Source organism: Danio aesculapii, chromosome 1 (genome assembly GCF_903798145.1).
Source record: "Danio aesculapii chromosome 1, fDanAes4.1, whole genome shotgun sequence".
Taxonomy (NCBI): Eukaryota; Metazoa; Chordata; class Actinopteri; order Cypriniformes; family Danionidae; genus Danio; species Danio aesculapii.
The window spans coordinates 56,103,605-56,120,535 of NC_079435.1; the positions used below are offsets into that span (position 1 = coordinate 56,103,605).

The window sequence follows — 16,931 nt, forward strand, 5'->3', positions numbered from 1 at the left end:
CCTTTTTTGATGTGTTTTCACAATTTATCATGGTATAGCAGTCAAAATAGGAAAAATGAGCTCATATGGGACAAATTCTGGACCTTGCGAGTGAGGGGTAGGTCTTCTGAACCACCCGTAATACTCCAATTCTCCAGACACACTTTGCAATTTTAGCTTCTAAAATAGTATATTATTTCTGGCCATGTAAACATGTCACTACAGATATCAGAAGTAACAAAAAATAATCACAAAATGTCAAACAACACTCACCAAACCGCGTCTTCAGTTTTCTTCATTTAACCGCCAAAAAACACAACTTGAGCAACATCTCCACCGTGTGGCGATATTGAAAACCAAAACTCAACTCAAATTTGTCGACTGTTCACACTTTATTCGGTTTTTAAAAGAAACAAATCAAAATTCCTGAATACATGAATGCCAAGTTAAAAGTCTCCGGTCTTTTATGCTATAAATTAAGAGTCTCGCATAATAATTCCTGAACATAAACAAAACTCGGAGAGAACTTCGTGTGCAAGTTCAGATGACCTTTTTAAACACCAAAATCTGAGAAAAGTAAATGTCAATGTAATCAGATCAAAACAAACGAACTAAAAGCATGAAAACATTCAGGTCCTTACTTACAGGTAAATTTAAAATGTTGATAAATATGGAATGCTTCAGTTATTTTTGTCCTGAGTTATGAAAAAGCATGTGATGTATGATATCTCATGAGAACATGTCGAGGCGAACATAATGCCCCAATGACAAAAAACAAAATGCAATAAAATTCAACAGTACTGAATACATGCTATACATAATTTATTACTTTCTATTAATTTATGTTGATGTTGAAAGCTTAAAAAATGTGACCAAGATGTGTTTCCATGAGATTCATCCTCACTAACCAAGCCTTATTAGACAAATATAACAGTATAAAACATTAAAAAAAAAATCCAGAAACTATCTTCATATAGATTTTTAGCTCAATGAAAACCAATGCTTATTACAATTCCTCTTAATGACATCCTAATACTGTAAGCCAGTGTTTCTCAATCACGTTCCTTGAGGACCAGCAGCTCTGCATATTTTCCATGTCTCCTCAACCAAACACACCTGATTCAGATAATCAGCCCATTAGCAGAGACTGAAAGACCTGTAATGGGTGTGCCAGACAAAGGAGACGTTCAAAAACATGCAACGTTGGTGGTCCTCCAGGAAAGTGGTTGAGAAACACTGCTGTAAGCAATGAAAGAAACTTGTTAAAGGGTATTTACGCACCCATTTGCACCTCTTAAAATGACAAAAGTGAGCACATTCCTCTTGTAAATTAACGTTAGATGGCAATAATCTGTTAGGAATACTAAGCTTACACAACATCATTTACCACAAAACTTTTCAGACTTCAATAAACATGAGCAGAACCATTTTACAATCTTACAATGTACTTATGAATTCATTAACAAATGACAATTGTTGGTTGTGTTTCACATATGAAGACAAAAGGAAGTAACAGCTTTAACTGTGGACCTTTTTAAGAAAACGTCCGTAATTTTCTGTCCACAAAAACCTTGTGTCTTGTTTTATTGTTTAGATAATCACGTGAAAATAAGATCTACGATGAACAATACGTCTTCATTTATGCACTTCTGAAATCACAGTTCAACCAAAAATGAAAATGTGCTGTTATAGGCTACTTAAACCATTCAAGATGTAAGATATGCATTCAGTGTAACATTAAAGAAGCTGAAACTATGGTTTTTAATAACCATGGGCATTCTGAGAGTCAAAAAATAGTATACAGTAAAAGCAAAATGGGGTATATGAACACAAACTTTTCATTTCAGCCAGCAAGCCTCAGCGCTTCTGGTGAACTGTCTTGCCAAAATTGCCATGTTTAAGGTCTGATTTCTTTAAAAATCCCTGCCTGATAGATATACAATATAAAGTGGGTCTCAGACAGGACAAGAAGCACTGCATTAAATTTCCCCCACCATGTATTTAAAATATGACAGTTTATTTACCCCAGTATTTTCAATGGAGTATCTGCGATAGTCTGCTGATCCTGACGGTGCTAGCCTTACAGTCTTTCATCTTGTTTTACGCTCGAACAACTACATGAATGCTTAAGTCTATTTAACTGAATGTATTGTAATTACATTACAACATCGATGCTGGAAAAGGAACCTTATGAAATTGAAAATAGTCACATTAAGCTTTCACCGGAAGCTGAAAAACACTAGCTGTGCATATGCCACATTAATACCAGAGTCTCTGGATGACATTTTGAGTTCATTTGTTGAATAAAATGTTCAGTTTCTTGGACAGGTCTTGCTTCATAGGTCATATTGTATTGCCAGGAACAACAAATATTATTTAGTTATTCTTGTATTTGTTTATTGACTCTCAAAGTGATGACTTTTATTTTATAAATCAACAAATCAAACAGCTAAAAGGCATAAATAAAAGCATGTAAATATAATGCTAAACAAAACAAATAACCTACATTTCAAACTGTATGAGGGTGAAGAAAACAGCAAATTAAAATTTCTGGGTGAACTGCCCCTTTTAATGCACCATAAGTAATGAACAACTGTATTATTTATGAACTAAGCTGATATCTATCAGTCATTTAACTCATTAACTAATGGTAAAAAAAGACCTTATTGTGAAGTGTCTCCAAATAATAATAAACTTCTGTCAGTTACACTTAAAACATCAATTGAGACCATTATAAATAATCATTTTTGGTTCTTTAAAATGCACAAGCTAATAAAGGTAAAACAAAAAGTATTATAATCAGAAAAAAACTGTTTGATGATACGTAACATTTGTGAACAAAACTATTGCACTCTCCAATGTGGTTTGTGTGATATTATTGTGAATATTACAGGACCACTGCTCAAATCTGACCCACAAAACCATCATAATTCAATTGACTTTAGGATGAAAAATGAGACGGTGTGTGTTAATGGTGTGCTGAGCTCACTGAGGAAATGGAGAGCAAATGTTTGCAAGGCTTATAAGTTCATCGAGTTATTTTTGTCCAAAATAGAGAGTGCATAGTCCAAAATGTCCAAAGTCCGCTGAAAACAGACGGGACGTCCCAGAAGAATCATCATACTCTGTTTGTGTCGATATCTGTACCGTCTGAGCCCCTCAGGCTTTGGATCTGATCGATGACCCAGCCGATTCTGGGCCTTTCCTGAGGATTGGTCACCATAGTGGAGCTGAGCAGCGTTTGAAGTTCTGGAGAATAACTGTATCAAATATACAGACATGTCAACTGGTTTTAAAGTAAACACAGTAAAGTTTTTTTTTTTGTTAGGGCAGCATTCCCAGTTCCCAGATGCAAGAATATGTTTTTGTAATATAACAGTATAAAACAGTGTAAAAATGTTGAAAATATAAAACAGCTTACTATTTAAAGGGTCAAGAAACACCAAAACACTTTTTTGAGCTGTTGACAGTCATTTGGGTTTCCCATGCTGCTAAAAACACTGTTAGGAGACACGTTGTGTTGCCAAAACAAGTGGGAGGAGAAGAATTGTTTGGAGATACGGGTCGTCCGTGTTGCTTCTATAATTTGCTGCATGGAAGGTTTTGTTTTCATTTTCCCGCTATGAGAGCGCAGCTGGACTCACGTGTGGATTACAGTGCACGCGACGCTCGACAAAAGGAAAATTTTTTACCCGAGAGCTTTTCTCATCTGGAAATGGTGAAATCCAGAATTGCTGCTCGTCTCCTTTTAATAAAGACGCGGCTCCAGTTGGTGTTGATTGTCCTGTCTCTACAGATTTGGTAAGTAAGCAATCAGTGGTCTTTGTTTGTTTATTCAGAGGCAAATTTAATTAGTATCGTCAGCAGTACTCTTTAGTGTTTAAAGACGGACTTTAGTCAAATGATTTCTAAGTTACTAAAGTTTACAGTACGTTAATATTACTACAATATTATAGACTGAAAGATCCGCAGTAAATGCTGCACTCTCTCAGTGTGTAAACATGTAAACACCGCAATCAAACTATTACCGTCGTGTAGCATTTTTGCTGCATTTTGTGGCAGGAATAAAACAAACGGCTTTCTGACGCTATCTACCGCGTGCATCTAAGTTTCCGAGAAATGCAGAGTTTTTTTCTCTCATTCGCCGTGCAGTATCAAACATTGCATTAGAAATACATGGTTCCAGCGGTTCCTCAAATCAAATATCTCGTTTGTCACAAGGGGCATAAATAAAATTGCTGAATGAAAGTGCCAAGCTGCAGTTAAAGTTCACCGTTTAATAATTTGTCAAATAATTCGATTACTGATGTCCACGTAAACACAGTCACTGTCTTTCTGCTCTGTGTGTTTGTTTTGCCTCTGTGAAAATCAGCGTGTGATTTTCATTTCCAAATCGAAACTCCCATTTTTATGCACCTTCCCTCTTTCCCTCCTCAGACACTCCCCCTAAACAGAGCTGGACACGCCCACTTTCCTGACTTTTTCCAAACTAGAGGTGTTAAAACACCCTGCTTAAACAGGGGGGTTTCGTGGCCCTTTAATGCATAAAAAATAAAGTTACGTCATGTTATCGCACTACACATCATTTAATATTTAAATCCAAAATCAAACCAAAAGTGCTTCAGGGGTAGGTAATGTGTCGGTGCTCTTTGGGTAAGAGATTCATAAAGATACCTGATGAAGGCAAATGTTACCGAAACACGTAGGTGCAGTTTTATAGAACAGCCATGTTAATAAAGGCTTTTTAATTTTGTCACTTACTTTGAGCGCCTTGGACTTATGATTTTGTTGTCACAATGTATATAAAACTTATATACATGCAGAGCTTGACCCGCCAACCCGCCGAATGCTGGTAGATTTCACCTGTGGTGGGTTAGACAGACACTCCCACTAGCCACTTTGGCTGGTTGAAAATAATGTTTAGATTGTAGTTTTCTTAAAAGCAGGATTCGACAATAAAGATGGCCCAATATACGTGCAAATGCGATTTTATAACTGAGAAGCAGCACGACAGAAAACGAATTGTGTCCGCGCGCGAGCAAAAGAAAGCAAGTGAATACTCAATAAGAGGATGATCATTCGTGCTAACAGCTGATGTGATGCGCGCGACTGTTTAAAACGCGTGCGCACTCCCGTTTACTAGTGCGAAGCAACCGTGCCTATAAACGCAACCGATGTAATCGGTCCTGTTTCAAATAGACTAGACAAAAAGTTATGCTCCTGCACCCACAGTCTTGCAGCTTTCAAGAACTCCAGATTTGTTTTTTGTAAGCAGCAGCAGTTGCTTTAGCTTTAACCATTCTTTGAACAGATTAACTGGCCTGTTAACCGTGTGCGTGAGATCATCCTTTCACTATTACACGCGGTATGTTTTTCACCTGCATTCTTTTGCTTACAGTTATTTTTGTTAATATGTTTTAATTATAATTTTTTACAATAACATTACTTAAATGGGAGATTAACTCCCCATTTATGTGTAGTTAACTGGTGATCTGGGACTTTTAGCCAGGACAGATTACTGTGCATAGTTTAAATACATGACAATAATAATTTTTTTAATGTCAATTGTTTATTTATTTTTTATTGTTTTAAGAAAGGTTAAGAAAGGATATTTTTCTTGTTTTGACACATTTAAAATTTGTGGAAAAGAAATAATTATTTATTTATGTTTGGTGTGGTCAGAGATACATTTGGTACATTTGAGCTCTGAAAAGTCTTGTGAAAAAAAAAAACTAATCGTAATACCAATTGCTCATGCACATTGAGCAAGCTCATACACGACACACAAAAAGTGAAATGAATAAGGAGGCATGTGGACATAAAACAAAATATAAATCAAGTAATTTTAGCATGTCAAAGTCATATTTATGCATTTAAAATATATTTTCCCAACAATAAAATTTTGGCTAGTGAAAATACCGAGTGGCTAGTAATGTTAGAAAATCACTAGCCACAGTGGCTGGTGATCAAAAAATGTATGTCAACCCTTGTATACATGCATTTAATTTTTCTTTTAAATAAAACCCAATTCAGGGAAAATAAGTTTTAAAAATAACTTATTTTAAATATAGTAAACACATCTTAACATTTAAAATGAATATGATATTGAATTCAGTTTTTAATTGAATTAAATTCACTTTTCAATTCAATTCAAAAACTCAATTTGAATTTTAGTTCAATTTTAATTACATTTTACACGGTACATTTTATAACATTATGATATTATATACATTTTCACATTTTCAATGTGCAATTTTTAAAAATGAAATATCATGTAATCAATTTTATTTAAAATTTACAATTTAAATTTAATGTTTTAAATGACACAAATTCCTATGTAATTTGTTAATGTCTAAACATATGTTTGGCATTTAATATCACAGTATTATACATATATTATTATTATTATGTTTTTATAAAACATGATCTTTTTTTTTGTTTGTTTTTTTTTACAAAATATTATTCCAAAGCCGAGTTATACAATTTCCTATGTGTGCTTTGTTAAATGGGGAAAATTATATTATGTATATATATATATATATATATATATATATATATATATATATATACATATATATATATATATATATATATATATATATATATATATATATATATATATATATATATATATACATATATATACATATATATATATATATATATATATATATATATATATATATATATATATATATATATATACATATACATATATATATATATATATATATATATATATATATACATATATATACATATATATATATATATACATATATACATATATATATATACATACATATATATACATATATACATATATATACATATATATACATATATATATATATACATATATATACATATATATATATATATACATATATATACATATATATATATATATATATATATATATATATATATATATATATATATATATATATATATATATATATATATACACATATATAGTAGTCAACAAGTGAATCAAATACGTTTTTCAAATTTGTCTTAAGACTTTCAATCATTTTCCTTTGGCTTAGTCCCTTTATTAATCTGGGGTCGCCACAGCAGAATGAACCGCCAACTTATCCAGTGTATGTATAGCGCATGTCTTTGGACTGTGGGGAAAACCGGAGCACCTGGAGGAAACCCACGCCAACACTGCGAGAACGTGCAAACTCCACACAGAAACGCCAACTGATCCAGCCAGGGGCTCGAAGCAGCAACCTTATTACTGTGAGCCTACAGTGCTAACCACTGTGATTAAAGGTTTTGATCCACTTTCATCCAATGTTGACAACTACATAAATATACTTGATTAAAAGTAATCAGCAAACATTTCCATCGGGCATTCCAATAAACTATTGTCCTGAAAGTTCTTAAGCTCACCTGCACGGCTGTGGGATGGAGACTGGATTCTGCACAGCGAGAGCCACACTGTCACCCTTCTGAAATATCAAATCATACGGTCCCTCCAGCATCATCATACAGTACAGGACACAACCTAGAGACTACAAGCAGGAAAAAAAAAACAACAGCAAACAGGTTATCCAGACATAACACTATAGACATAAAAAGACCATGTTTACCAATTCCAGACCTACACAGACACAACAGTCTACAAACACACTGAACAGCAATAAAACAACATCACACAGTGTTATTTGCTCATATTCATCAAGTTTCAATATTATCAAAGAAAGCTGTATAATTGTATAACTTTAAAGTTCGTGGTGATGTCAGATTGTAGTTTTGGAGATGTCCTGTTCATAAAGACCTAACAAACTTATGCAATTCTCAGTTCTATTATTTCTCACTAAAACAAGCCTCACAACAGGTAAACACACATCCTCTTCCAGACTGATTAATAAAACTTTCAATTGACTACTTCATTATTGCCCTGATGGTGAAAATGGGCATTATCAGTGTTCTTGGTATTTTTTTTCCATTCACAGCTGTATTCTCATATCCATTGTTATGAATGACTGAGCAAGTCTGTCTTGTATTTTTTCCTCATAAGTTAAGCTATGTGAAACAGGAGCTCATGCTCATCCAGGTGTACAATTTTATTTATTTTTCATCTTTCAAAGAGAATATACTTCAAAATATTTAGCTTGTGTATTCATAAGGGTGCCAATAATTTTGCACATATATATTTAACAGCTTTTTTGTTTGATAAAACTATAGCTGTGTCTCATTTCAGAGGCTGCATCCTCCGAAGGATGCAGACTACAAAGGTGAGTCCTGCGAAGTCCACACAGGCTGAACCAAGCATTTTGAAATGAGACGATCTAGCCTACAGAGGACAGATCTTGTCACCTAGAAACCGTTAATAAGTGGTAATAAAATATGTAGTGACCTTTATTCAAAGTGATTTTAAAACTTATATATATTATATTAATATTAAGTGATCTAAAGGCAAAAAAGGTTTACAAAAGCTGAAAATATATTTCATTTGATCCATACACGTACACATAAAACTGTAAACCATCTATAAAATCACTTTTTAGTAAGACATGTCATACTCTTTTTGTTTATTAACATGTTTAGATATCCAAGTAAACTAAAACCTAATTCATTTAATCCAGAGTTTTCTTTTAAAAACATCCTGTAGTTATTAGCGCGCAATAAATCTTGGGATGTTCGAGGCTGCAGAAGATCCACCTGTTGTATCCTTCCTTACCTGGGAAATGAAGGACACATCTGAAGAATGCATTTGAAGGAGCCTTCGATTAAAAATAAAAATGAGACAGCCTTTGTCGCACCGGGATGACTCAGTGCCGTTCAAATGCATCCTTTAGAAGATGCAGCCTCTGAAATGAGACACAGCTTATGATGTGCTTGCTCTTCTTGGTTGTTCCCAATGAGAGCAATAGTTTTTTGTTAATATTTTAAGCAAATGATCAAAAGATAAAAAATTAGTGATGTTTATCACAGCCTTCCTTGATCATATTCACCAACATGGCCAAAATTAGATTAATATTATATACATTTTAAGTAATATTGGGTTTTGACTGCTTTTGAATTCATGTCATTAATGTTATTTTGGGAAAGAACAAGGTGAATAACTTTCACAAACACATACAAAAAAAAAAAACAAGAATTACCCAAATGTCTGTTCTCTCGTCAATAATACAGTGACTCTCCACATTAAAAAGCTCTGGCGCTCTATAAGAAATGGTGCATCTCTGAGCTGCCCAATCCTGAAAGACAAAAAAAAAAAAAATCCATGAATCACTGAATGTTTTATTGGAATGATAACTCTAAATAAAGTGCTGCTTAATATTTTTCTCCTCTAACCTGGACTGTCATGGCCTCCCGTGACCCCCGGACCTCAATCCTGGCTTTGTTCATGGAGCCCAGGTCCATTAAAAAAGGACGATCATTTTCATCCAGCAAAACATTGGTGGGTTTCAGATCTCTGATTTCAGAAATAAAATACAAGTTAGAGTCATAGGAAGATATTATATACTAAAAAAAGGGCATCCCTGCCATGATATAATAACTTATTTGGTTTACTATTACTTGAAGTATCGTTAAGATTTATATAAATGAGACTTTCTTTGTTTTTTACTTTACATCTTCATGCTTATTTTCAAATAAAAGCAACTTGTTATTCCTTTATAATAAGGTCTCATTTGTTAACATTGATGAATTAGCTAATTTGAACAAAACATTGTGTTTAACAGCATTTAAAAGTATTTGTTAACATTCGTTAATAAAAATATGAATAGCTATTTGTTTATGTTCATCCTTATTAACCATTAACCATTATTAAGGCAACTTCTGGTTAAAAAATATATCAATAATTGTTGTAAGTAGCAGTAATAAAGATAATTAAATGACATTTAAGTTTTCTTCGCTGTTAGTTTATGTTAACAAACACAAACTCATTGTAGTGTTGCATTTGCATAAGCACTATAATGTAATTAACAAGGCAGAAATAGGGCAGTAATTCATGCTTCAGCTTGATGGTTTTTACTTTTAGTACCTGTGTGCATAGCCTTTGTCATGAATTGCTTTAAGTCCTTCACAGATGCCATGCAGAATGTGTAAGATTCGGCTCTCAGGCATAAAGCTTCCCTTATCCCGCAGCTTTTCCAGAACAGACCACACGCTCCCCTTCTGCACAGAAACAATTTTAAAAATCACATACTTATAAGGCAACACACAGCATGTAATAAATTAACGAATATTTCCACAGTTAATTGATTACATTCTAATTTTTGCATGTGCATTCATTGCACACACTAAGTTTTCTAAAATATTATGCTTGCATATGAAAATAAGGCATTATTTTATTAAATATGCACTAATTTGCACACATTTCTACCAAAAATTCAGAATACTAGATGAAGTCAGTTTAAAAATCTTGTTTTTACAAAAGAGATTTTGGGAAGCTATTTTTATACCTCAATAATTCAGAAACTACAGCAAACAGTCCAAAATACATTTTCACAAATTCTTTTTTGCACAAAAAATGTTTGTATATATTCACGCAAATTATGTATGAACATATCCCCATGTAAAACTTTTTATAATATACAGTAGTTATGAATTGCATTGTGAAGTCTGGTATATAAAAAACTAATTTTGAGAAAACTGCCTTTATAAAATATGCATTGCAAATAAAATCTTCAGACACAAACTGAAAAAGTGCAATAAAAGAAACACATGAAACATTATTTTGGATGTTTTCTTTACATTATAATCTCATAATTGAGTGGTGCATGAAAATAAAAAGTCTTTTAGCCTTTAGTGTCTCGCCTTAAACAGCTACTCTTATATTTATTATAGGCCTGGGGTATGACTTATACAATTGCGTAAAAACCTTATATAAAAACATACTCTGGAATAAATTTTATTCAATTTATGAATGACTATGGCTCATGTGATTATTTAAAGTGGTTCAATTAAGTCAATATTTTAGTTAACCCTTATGCGCTGTAGGGAATGTTTTCATCCACTCTGGGGTGATTTTAAGTCTTAATTTGGCCACAATTTTCTCTGTGTTTCAGCAAATGGAATGATTTTTGGTGAAAAATCTTATTTTGACACATATTTTGTAAAAATGCTTTGAATTTTTTCAAAAATTCAACAATAAACTCTGGGAAAATGTACTACCCTTTCATTATGTTGGGGGCTGTTTTTGCCCAATTGACTTTCATAATAATGATATTTTTTGATTTCAAAGCCTTGACACTATATAATCATGCATTCTTGATTGCTGCTGGTTTTCCCTGTTGGGAAGAGGTAAAGTTGATCATCAGTTGCAGGGCAAAAATAGCTTAGTTTCTGGCTTAAATTTATATGAATATATGGAGTATAGTGTGTATGTGAGACCTTTGCGAAAACGATTTGCGATTTGAGAAAACTAAAAATAAGCAGCTCAGCTCTCCGAACACAGTAAACATAGTAAGTGTATTTATGCATGCACACTATAATTTGTTGTTTTAGACCATAGAACTCCACCTTGCACAGGCCTCTCTAAAGGGTTAATGATGCCAACTGATGATCGACAGTAAAAATAAAACTTTTACCTCTTCCAAACAGTGAAAAACACCTACAATCAAAAACGCAAAATAATTTGGCGCCATGGCTTTGCAATCAATGAATGTCATTATAACGGAAGTCAATGGGGTAAAAACAGCCATGAACACAATGAAAGGGTAGTTAATTTGAACAATACACAAAGGTTAAATATCTTTACTTATTGTTTACTTGCAGCAAACACACATTCTCCCATCAAGTTTGTTTTTTTATAGAACACAACATTTCCACCACCATTCTGTGTGTACGGCATGTTTATAAGATGAGGCAGAACCCACAATCCACTCACACTGATGTAGGGGAGCAGCAGCCAGGCTTCACACTTGCCGCTACGCTCCATGAAGGTGTGTGCGGTCAGGCTGAGGACGTTCGGGTGGTTAAAGAGCCGATGCATCTCCACCTCAGTCTGAGCCTCCTTACGGGCCTCACGGTCATGGCAGAGGATCCGCTTCAGAGCATAGAAACGGCCATCATGCGCACCTTCTACCAGGTCCACATAGCTGAAACCACTAGACAGAGTGGAGAAGATGGTCATGTTCATGATGATGATGATGATGATGATGGTGAATTCTTATTTGATACCATGTCAGCAACAAAGGCTATTTTCATGGCAAGAATCTTTCAATAACAACTATACAATGAAAAACAACAAACTATTGAATACATAAATTAAATAATATTTTTTGCGTTAATACTTGATACAAATCCTAAAAATACTTCTGGTGACACTTTGCTACAAATGTCCTTAATATTCAGTAGTTATGAATTACATTGTGAAGTCTGGTGTACAAAAAAACTCATTTTGAGAAAACTGCCTTTATAAAATATGCATTGCAAACAAAATCTTCAGACACAAACTGAAAAAGTGCAATAAAAGAAACACATGAAACATTATTTTGGATGTTTTCTTTACATTATAATCTCATAATTGAGTGGTGCATGAAAATAAAAAGTCTTTTAGCCTTTAGTGTCTCGCCTTAAACAGCTACTCTTATATTTCTCATAGGTCTGGGGTATGATTTATACAACTAAAAACCTTAAAAAAAACATACTCTGGAATAAATTTTTATTTAATTTACGTATGACTATGGCTCAGGTGATTATTTAAAGTGGTTCAGTTAAGTCAATATTTTAGTTAACCCGTATGCGCTGATCGGGATGTTTTCATCCAGTCTGGGGTGATTTTGAGTCTTAATTTAGCCACAACTTTCTCTGTGTTTCAGCAAATGGAATGATGTTTTCCATTGGAAGAGAGTTTATTTCGTAAAAAAAGCCTTCTGTAGTCATTAACAGCAGGACAGTCCAGTAGACCATTTAGGACGGTCATGATTAAAGAATTATATTTATAACACTTATGATAAGGTTTTATTAGTTAGCATTAATTAACAATACCTGTTTCCACCATAAAGAGAACAATATGCTAATTTTCTGGGTAACTACTAATCAAGTGAATATTATTAATAAGAAAACATGGGGTTCCTAAAACCTAAAAAACCACTGTAGATATGCAATTACGAAAGATATCATCACATGATTTGTTGATTTTTATTTTGCATATTTATTTAGTTTTTTATTTTTGTTATGTATGTAACGTGCATTTTTAAAGTCCTTTATTTTTGTGCATATTTTATTTTTTATAAGCCTGGAAACTTTTCCTGTTTCCTCCTAAAGATCCAACAAAAAAAAAGTGTATAATCACATGACTTGTTTATATATACAGTTGAAGTCTAAATTATTCGCCCTCCTGTGAATTTTTTATTCTTTTCCAAATATTTCCCAAATGAAGCTAGGAATTTTTCACAGTATTTCCTATAATATTTTTTTCTTCTTCAGAAAGTCTTGTTTTACTCTGGCTAGAAAAAAACAAAAAACATTTAAGGTCAATATTATTAGTCCCCTTAAGCATTTTTTTTCAATTGGCTATAGAACAGACTGTTTTTGAGAGAGAAATAGAGATATAATACTAGTTAATAAAAATGCAACTGTTAATTGTTACTTAATTTTAACCCAGATCCATTTCATGTTATGGTTATTTGATGTTTTATTTGTTAACAGGAACTAATAATGAAGAATATTCTACAGCAATTATGAATCTTTAGCAATGTAACATTAAAAAGAAAAATGTTGAAGTGTTATCTTTATTTTTATGAGACCGGCTGCTTAATCATTTCCATTAGAGCATAATTCTAAAGAGTATCAAAACACATTCTCAATACTTTTCATCAGTAATAGCAATCATGTTTGGACTAACACTGCTCTGGTTTTGAAGGCCTGAAACTGAAGAGAGGGAGCTGGACGCAGACTAGGTGCAGTCACAAGGTGAGCTGCATGCAGGGGCATAGCGGACATGTGTGTGTGTGTGTGTGTGTGTGTGTGTGTGTGTGTGTGTGTGTGTGTGTGTGTGTGGTTGGGGGGGGGGGGTATCAGCTGTATGAGATCATACCATCATATAATTATTAATCACCTGTTTCTAAATGGTCTGTCCCTAAAAGTGAGACCCCCCAGGTTGCTACGCCCCTGGCTGCATGCAATGCTTTTTAATGCGCACACCTAACCCTACCCCTCAGTGACATCACTAGCTCCATTGAGCGCATTGCCTGACATTGACATCGCATGTCTGAGATGTGCAGTCTCAGCTTGCAAATCCAAGTCTGCATCTAGATACTATTGAAACTGAACAGTCTAGTAAAAGAGTCTTACCCTTCTTCTAGTTTCTGAATGAAGTAGTATCTCTTGTTGTCAATGGTGATGGCACTGCGAGAGCAGATACACAAAGCCTGGCCCATCTTCTCTGGAGCATCGCTTAACACCAACCATGGGTGGAGGAGAAGCACTGAAAGTCACCAAAACCGGATTACTTACATTTATATGCTTTTCACAATTGATTCCACTCCATTTCTTCAGATCTCGATTCTATTATAAGGACAAAGGTGTCACTGAAGACTAGAAGTAATATTGCCCAGGCTGTTTTGTGTGAAACTGTTTTAGACTCAGGGTTCCCATTATCTACATTATTCCCATATATATGTTTATGCAAGTTTAGTTTTTATTATTTTTATTATTAATATTATCATTATTGGTCCACTGTAAATTGACAAATTGTAACATTTGAGCACAATTATTGCATTTGCATTAAAAGTATTAGAATAAAACTCTTAAAAAAAATGGTTAATATTACATTAGTATTATTAATAACAAAGTTTTTTCGTAATTAAATTAAAATAATTCTAAAATTATAATGTAACCAAAATTCAAATAGCGACTAACAGGTCTAAATAAAAACACGCTGTTATTTTTGTATTGTGGTCCACAGCCAGAAACGAGAAACTGTTATAATGCAAAATAACATGCCTTCAGTAGATAAAAATGTTATGTGGTTTACAGCTTAATACAGTATATCCAACTTCAATCAAGACATTTTTAAACTAATAATACTAATACAACTGTCATCATTAGCATAACACTTATGACTAATATTAGAAAACGACACATTTTAAGATATTGTATGGTCTTATTAGGCTTACATCAATAAATGTGTTGTTTCTGTTTTAGTATAAAAGGCTGCATTATATATCATTATATATACAGTTTATTAACCCTCCTTATTTACTTATCTTTTTCAAATATTTCCCAAATTATGTTTAGCGGAGCAAGGAATTTTTCCACAGTATCTCCTATAATATTCTTCATCTTCTAGTTAAGCCTTTAAATTATATATCTGTAACTATAACCTTGTGGAAATATGTCTGTAGAAATGTTCACCATCTACTTGGTAAAAGGAGCCACTTCTCTGTATTTTGTATTACAGAATAAATATCCTCTTTTCTCTGTCTTTGTAAAGCACCGTACAAATTCTTTATGAATCAGACAATTTTAAAAGCAAGACAATTTTGACAGTTTACAAAAGCCAGAGTCAGTGTCTTATTTCCCACTAAAATAAATTATTTACAAGTTGGTTTCAGATTGGGATATTCAGACATTCTCCTTAACAATAGAATTTCAGATAAGTATTCTTTGCAAAGACTAAATAGGGAAATCATATTAGCAGCAAATGACTATCAAAGTACAACATTGTTCATAGTGAATTAGATAGTGTTGATGTTGTTTAGAAGTCATACTTGTATGCTAATTCCGCTCGAATATTCAAAGTAACATGGTAAACAATGTAGTGACTTCCAAATAAACGAATGTACGAATATAATGTACTTTACCTCTATATTATTTAGAGTGCACTTAGGAGCTTTCTGACCAGCTCCTAATATTATACCCCCTTGTGTGTTGAGCTCAAAGCATGACAGACTATACCTTCAACGAGTTGCTGTAAAACAAATTGAATTCATCCCTAATTCTTTGTGAGATAATTCATGACTGTTGTTTCACACATTGATTTGATTTGTCGGCTGCAGTAAACGTGGCGTCTTCGAGAACAGCTGGTTTGTGTTTCGCATTGGGTGTTTTCAACGAGAGAGACCCGAATTATCCAGCTTTACAGTAGTAATTATTAGCTTGTTGGCTAATGTTTTTTTTTTTAGATATTCGTTATGAATTTAACCGAAAGGGTACTAAATTGAGAGAATTCGTTTACCTTTATAAGACGTTCCCTCTGTCCTCCGCTGCTGATTTATCGGGTTTCTTCCGTGTACAAAGAAAACGTAACCGTGACGTAAACTGACGCCTGCCGGATTAACCCAATCAGTGCTGCTAGGCCTTTTTATTGTATAAACATTAGAAGCAGAAATGCGAATGAAAGAATAATGATAAAAAATAAAATTAATCTTATGAGGCGTTATGTAAATGTAATCTGTGTAATTAAATGTATTGTATTATTATTATTATTAATATAATGTTTTAACCTCTGGCAACTCTCTCTTTCTCTCTCTCTCTCTCTCTCTCTCTCTCTCTCTCTCTCTCTCTCTCTCTCTCTCTCTCTCTCTCTCTCTATCTATCTATCTATCTATCTATCTATCTATCTATATATATATATATATATATATATATATATATATATATATATATATATATATATATATATATATATATATATAGCTTACTGTTAGAATAGGCCTACTCTCTCTTTTTTTCAAAAATATTGTGCGATGTATAAGTTTGTACATATTTGCATAAAAAGAGTTTCGGGGAAAGAAAAAAATGTAAATAAAAAAAAATGCTTGGCTAAATCTCAAAGAATGTTCAACTCTCTTTATTAATCAGTGTTTAAATAATAAGTAAGGTGTGGGTAATTCATGTAGCTATGTAAATAATATCATTATAGTATGCAACAGATAGAGAAATATATATTAATTCATGTATTTGCCAATTATTATATATAATGTGAATGATCTAACTATAAAATATTTTAAATATGTATATGTTGGTCTGTAATAATGTGGTAA

General features: G+C 33.1%; 1 protein-coding gene across 1 annotated transcript; it reads right to left on the minus strand.

Annotated features, from left to right (window-relative positions):
- Nucleotides 1–352: 352 nt before the first annotated feature.
- On the minus strand, nucleotides 353–16,179 carry stk16 (serine/threonine kinase 16). The gene is made up of 8 exons (XM_056463178.1): nucleotides 16,124–16,179; nucleotides 14,239–14,371; nucleotides 11,828–12,047; nucleotides 9,980–10,113; nucleotides 9,289–9,409; nucleotides 9,096–9,191; nucleotides 7,378–7,499; nucleotides 353–3,239 (listed from the first exon to the last, which is right to left on the minus strand). Exons 2-8 carry the CDS (start codon nucleotides 14,322–14,324, stop codon nucleotides 3,098–3,100), a joined length of 921 nt encoding a protein of 306 aa, XP_056319153.1. The 5' UTR covers nucleotides 14,325–14,371; nucleotides 16,124–16,179; the 3' UTR covers nucleotides 353–3,097.
- Between the last annotated feature and the right edge of the window lie 752 nt (nucleotides 16,180–16,931).

What these genes read in the sequence shown, in the direction of transcription:
- stk16 (XM_056463178.1), bottom strand. Translation starts at nt 14,324, where the DNA reads ATGGGCCAGGCTTTGTGTATCTGCTCTCGCAGTGCCATCACCATTGAC. An exon ending in GACAAAGGCTATGCACACAG is followed by an intron (nt 9,410 to 9,979) that starts GTACTAAAAGTA and finishes TTCTGAAATCAG; the next exon opens with AGATCTGAAACCCACCAATG. An exon ending in ACGAGAGAACAGACATTTGG is followed by an intron (nt 7,500 to 9,095) that starts GTAATTCTTGTT and finishes TCCTGCTTGTAG; the next exon opens with TCTCTAGGTTGTGTCCTGTA.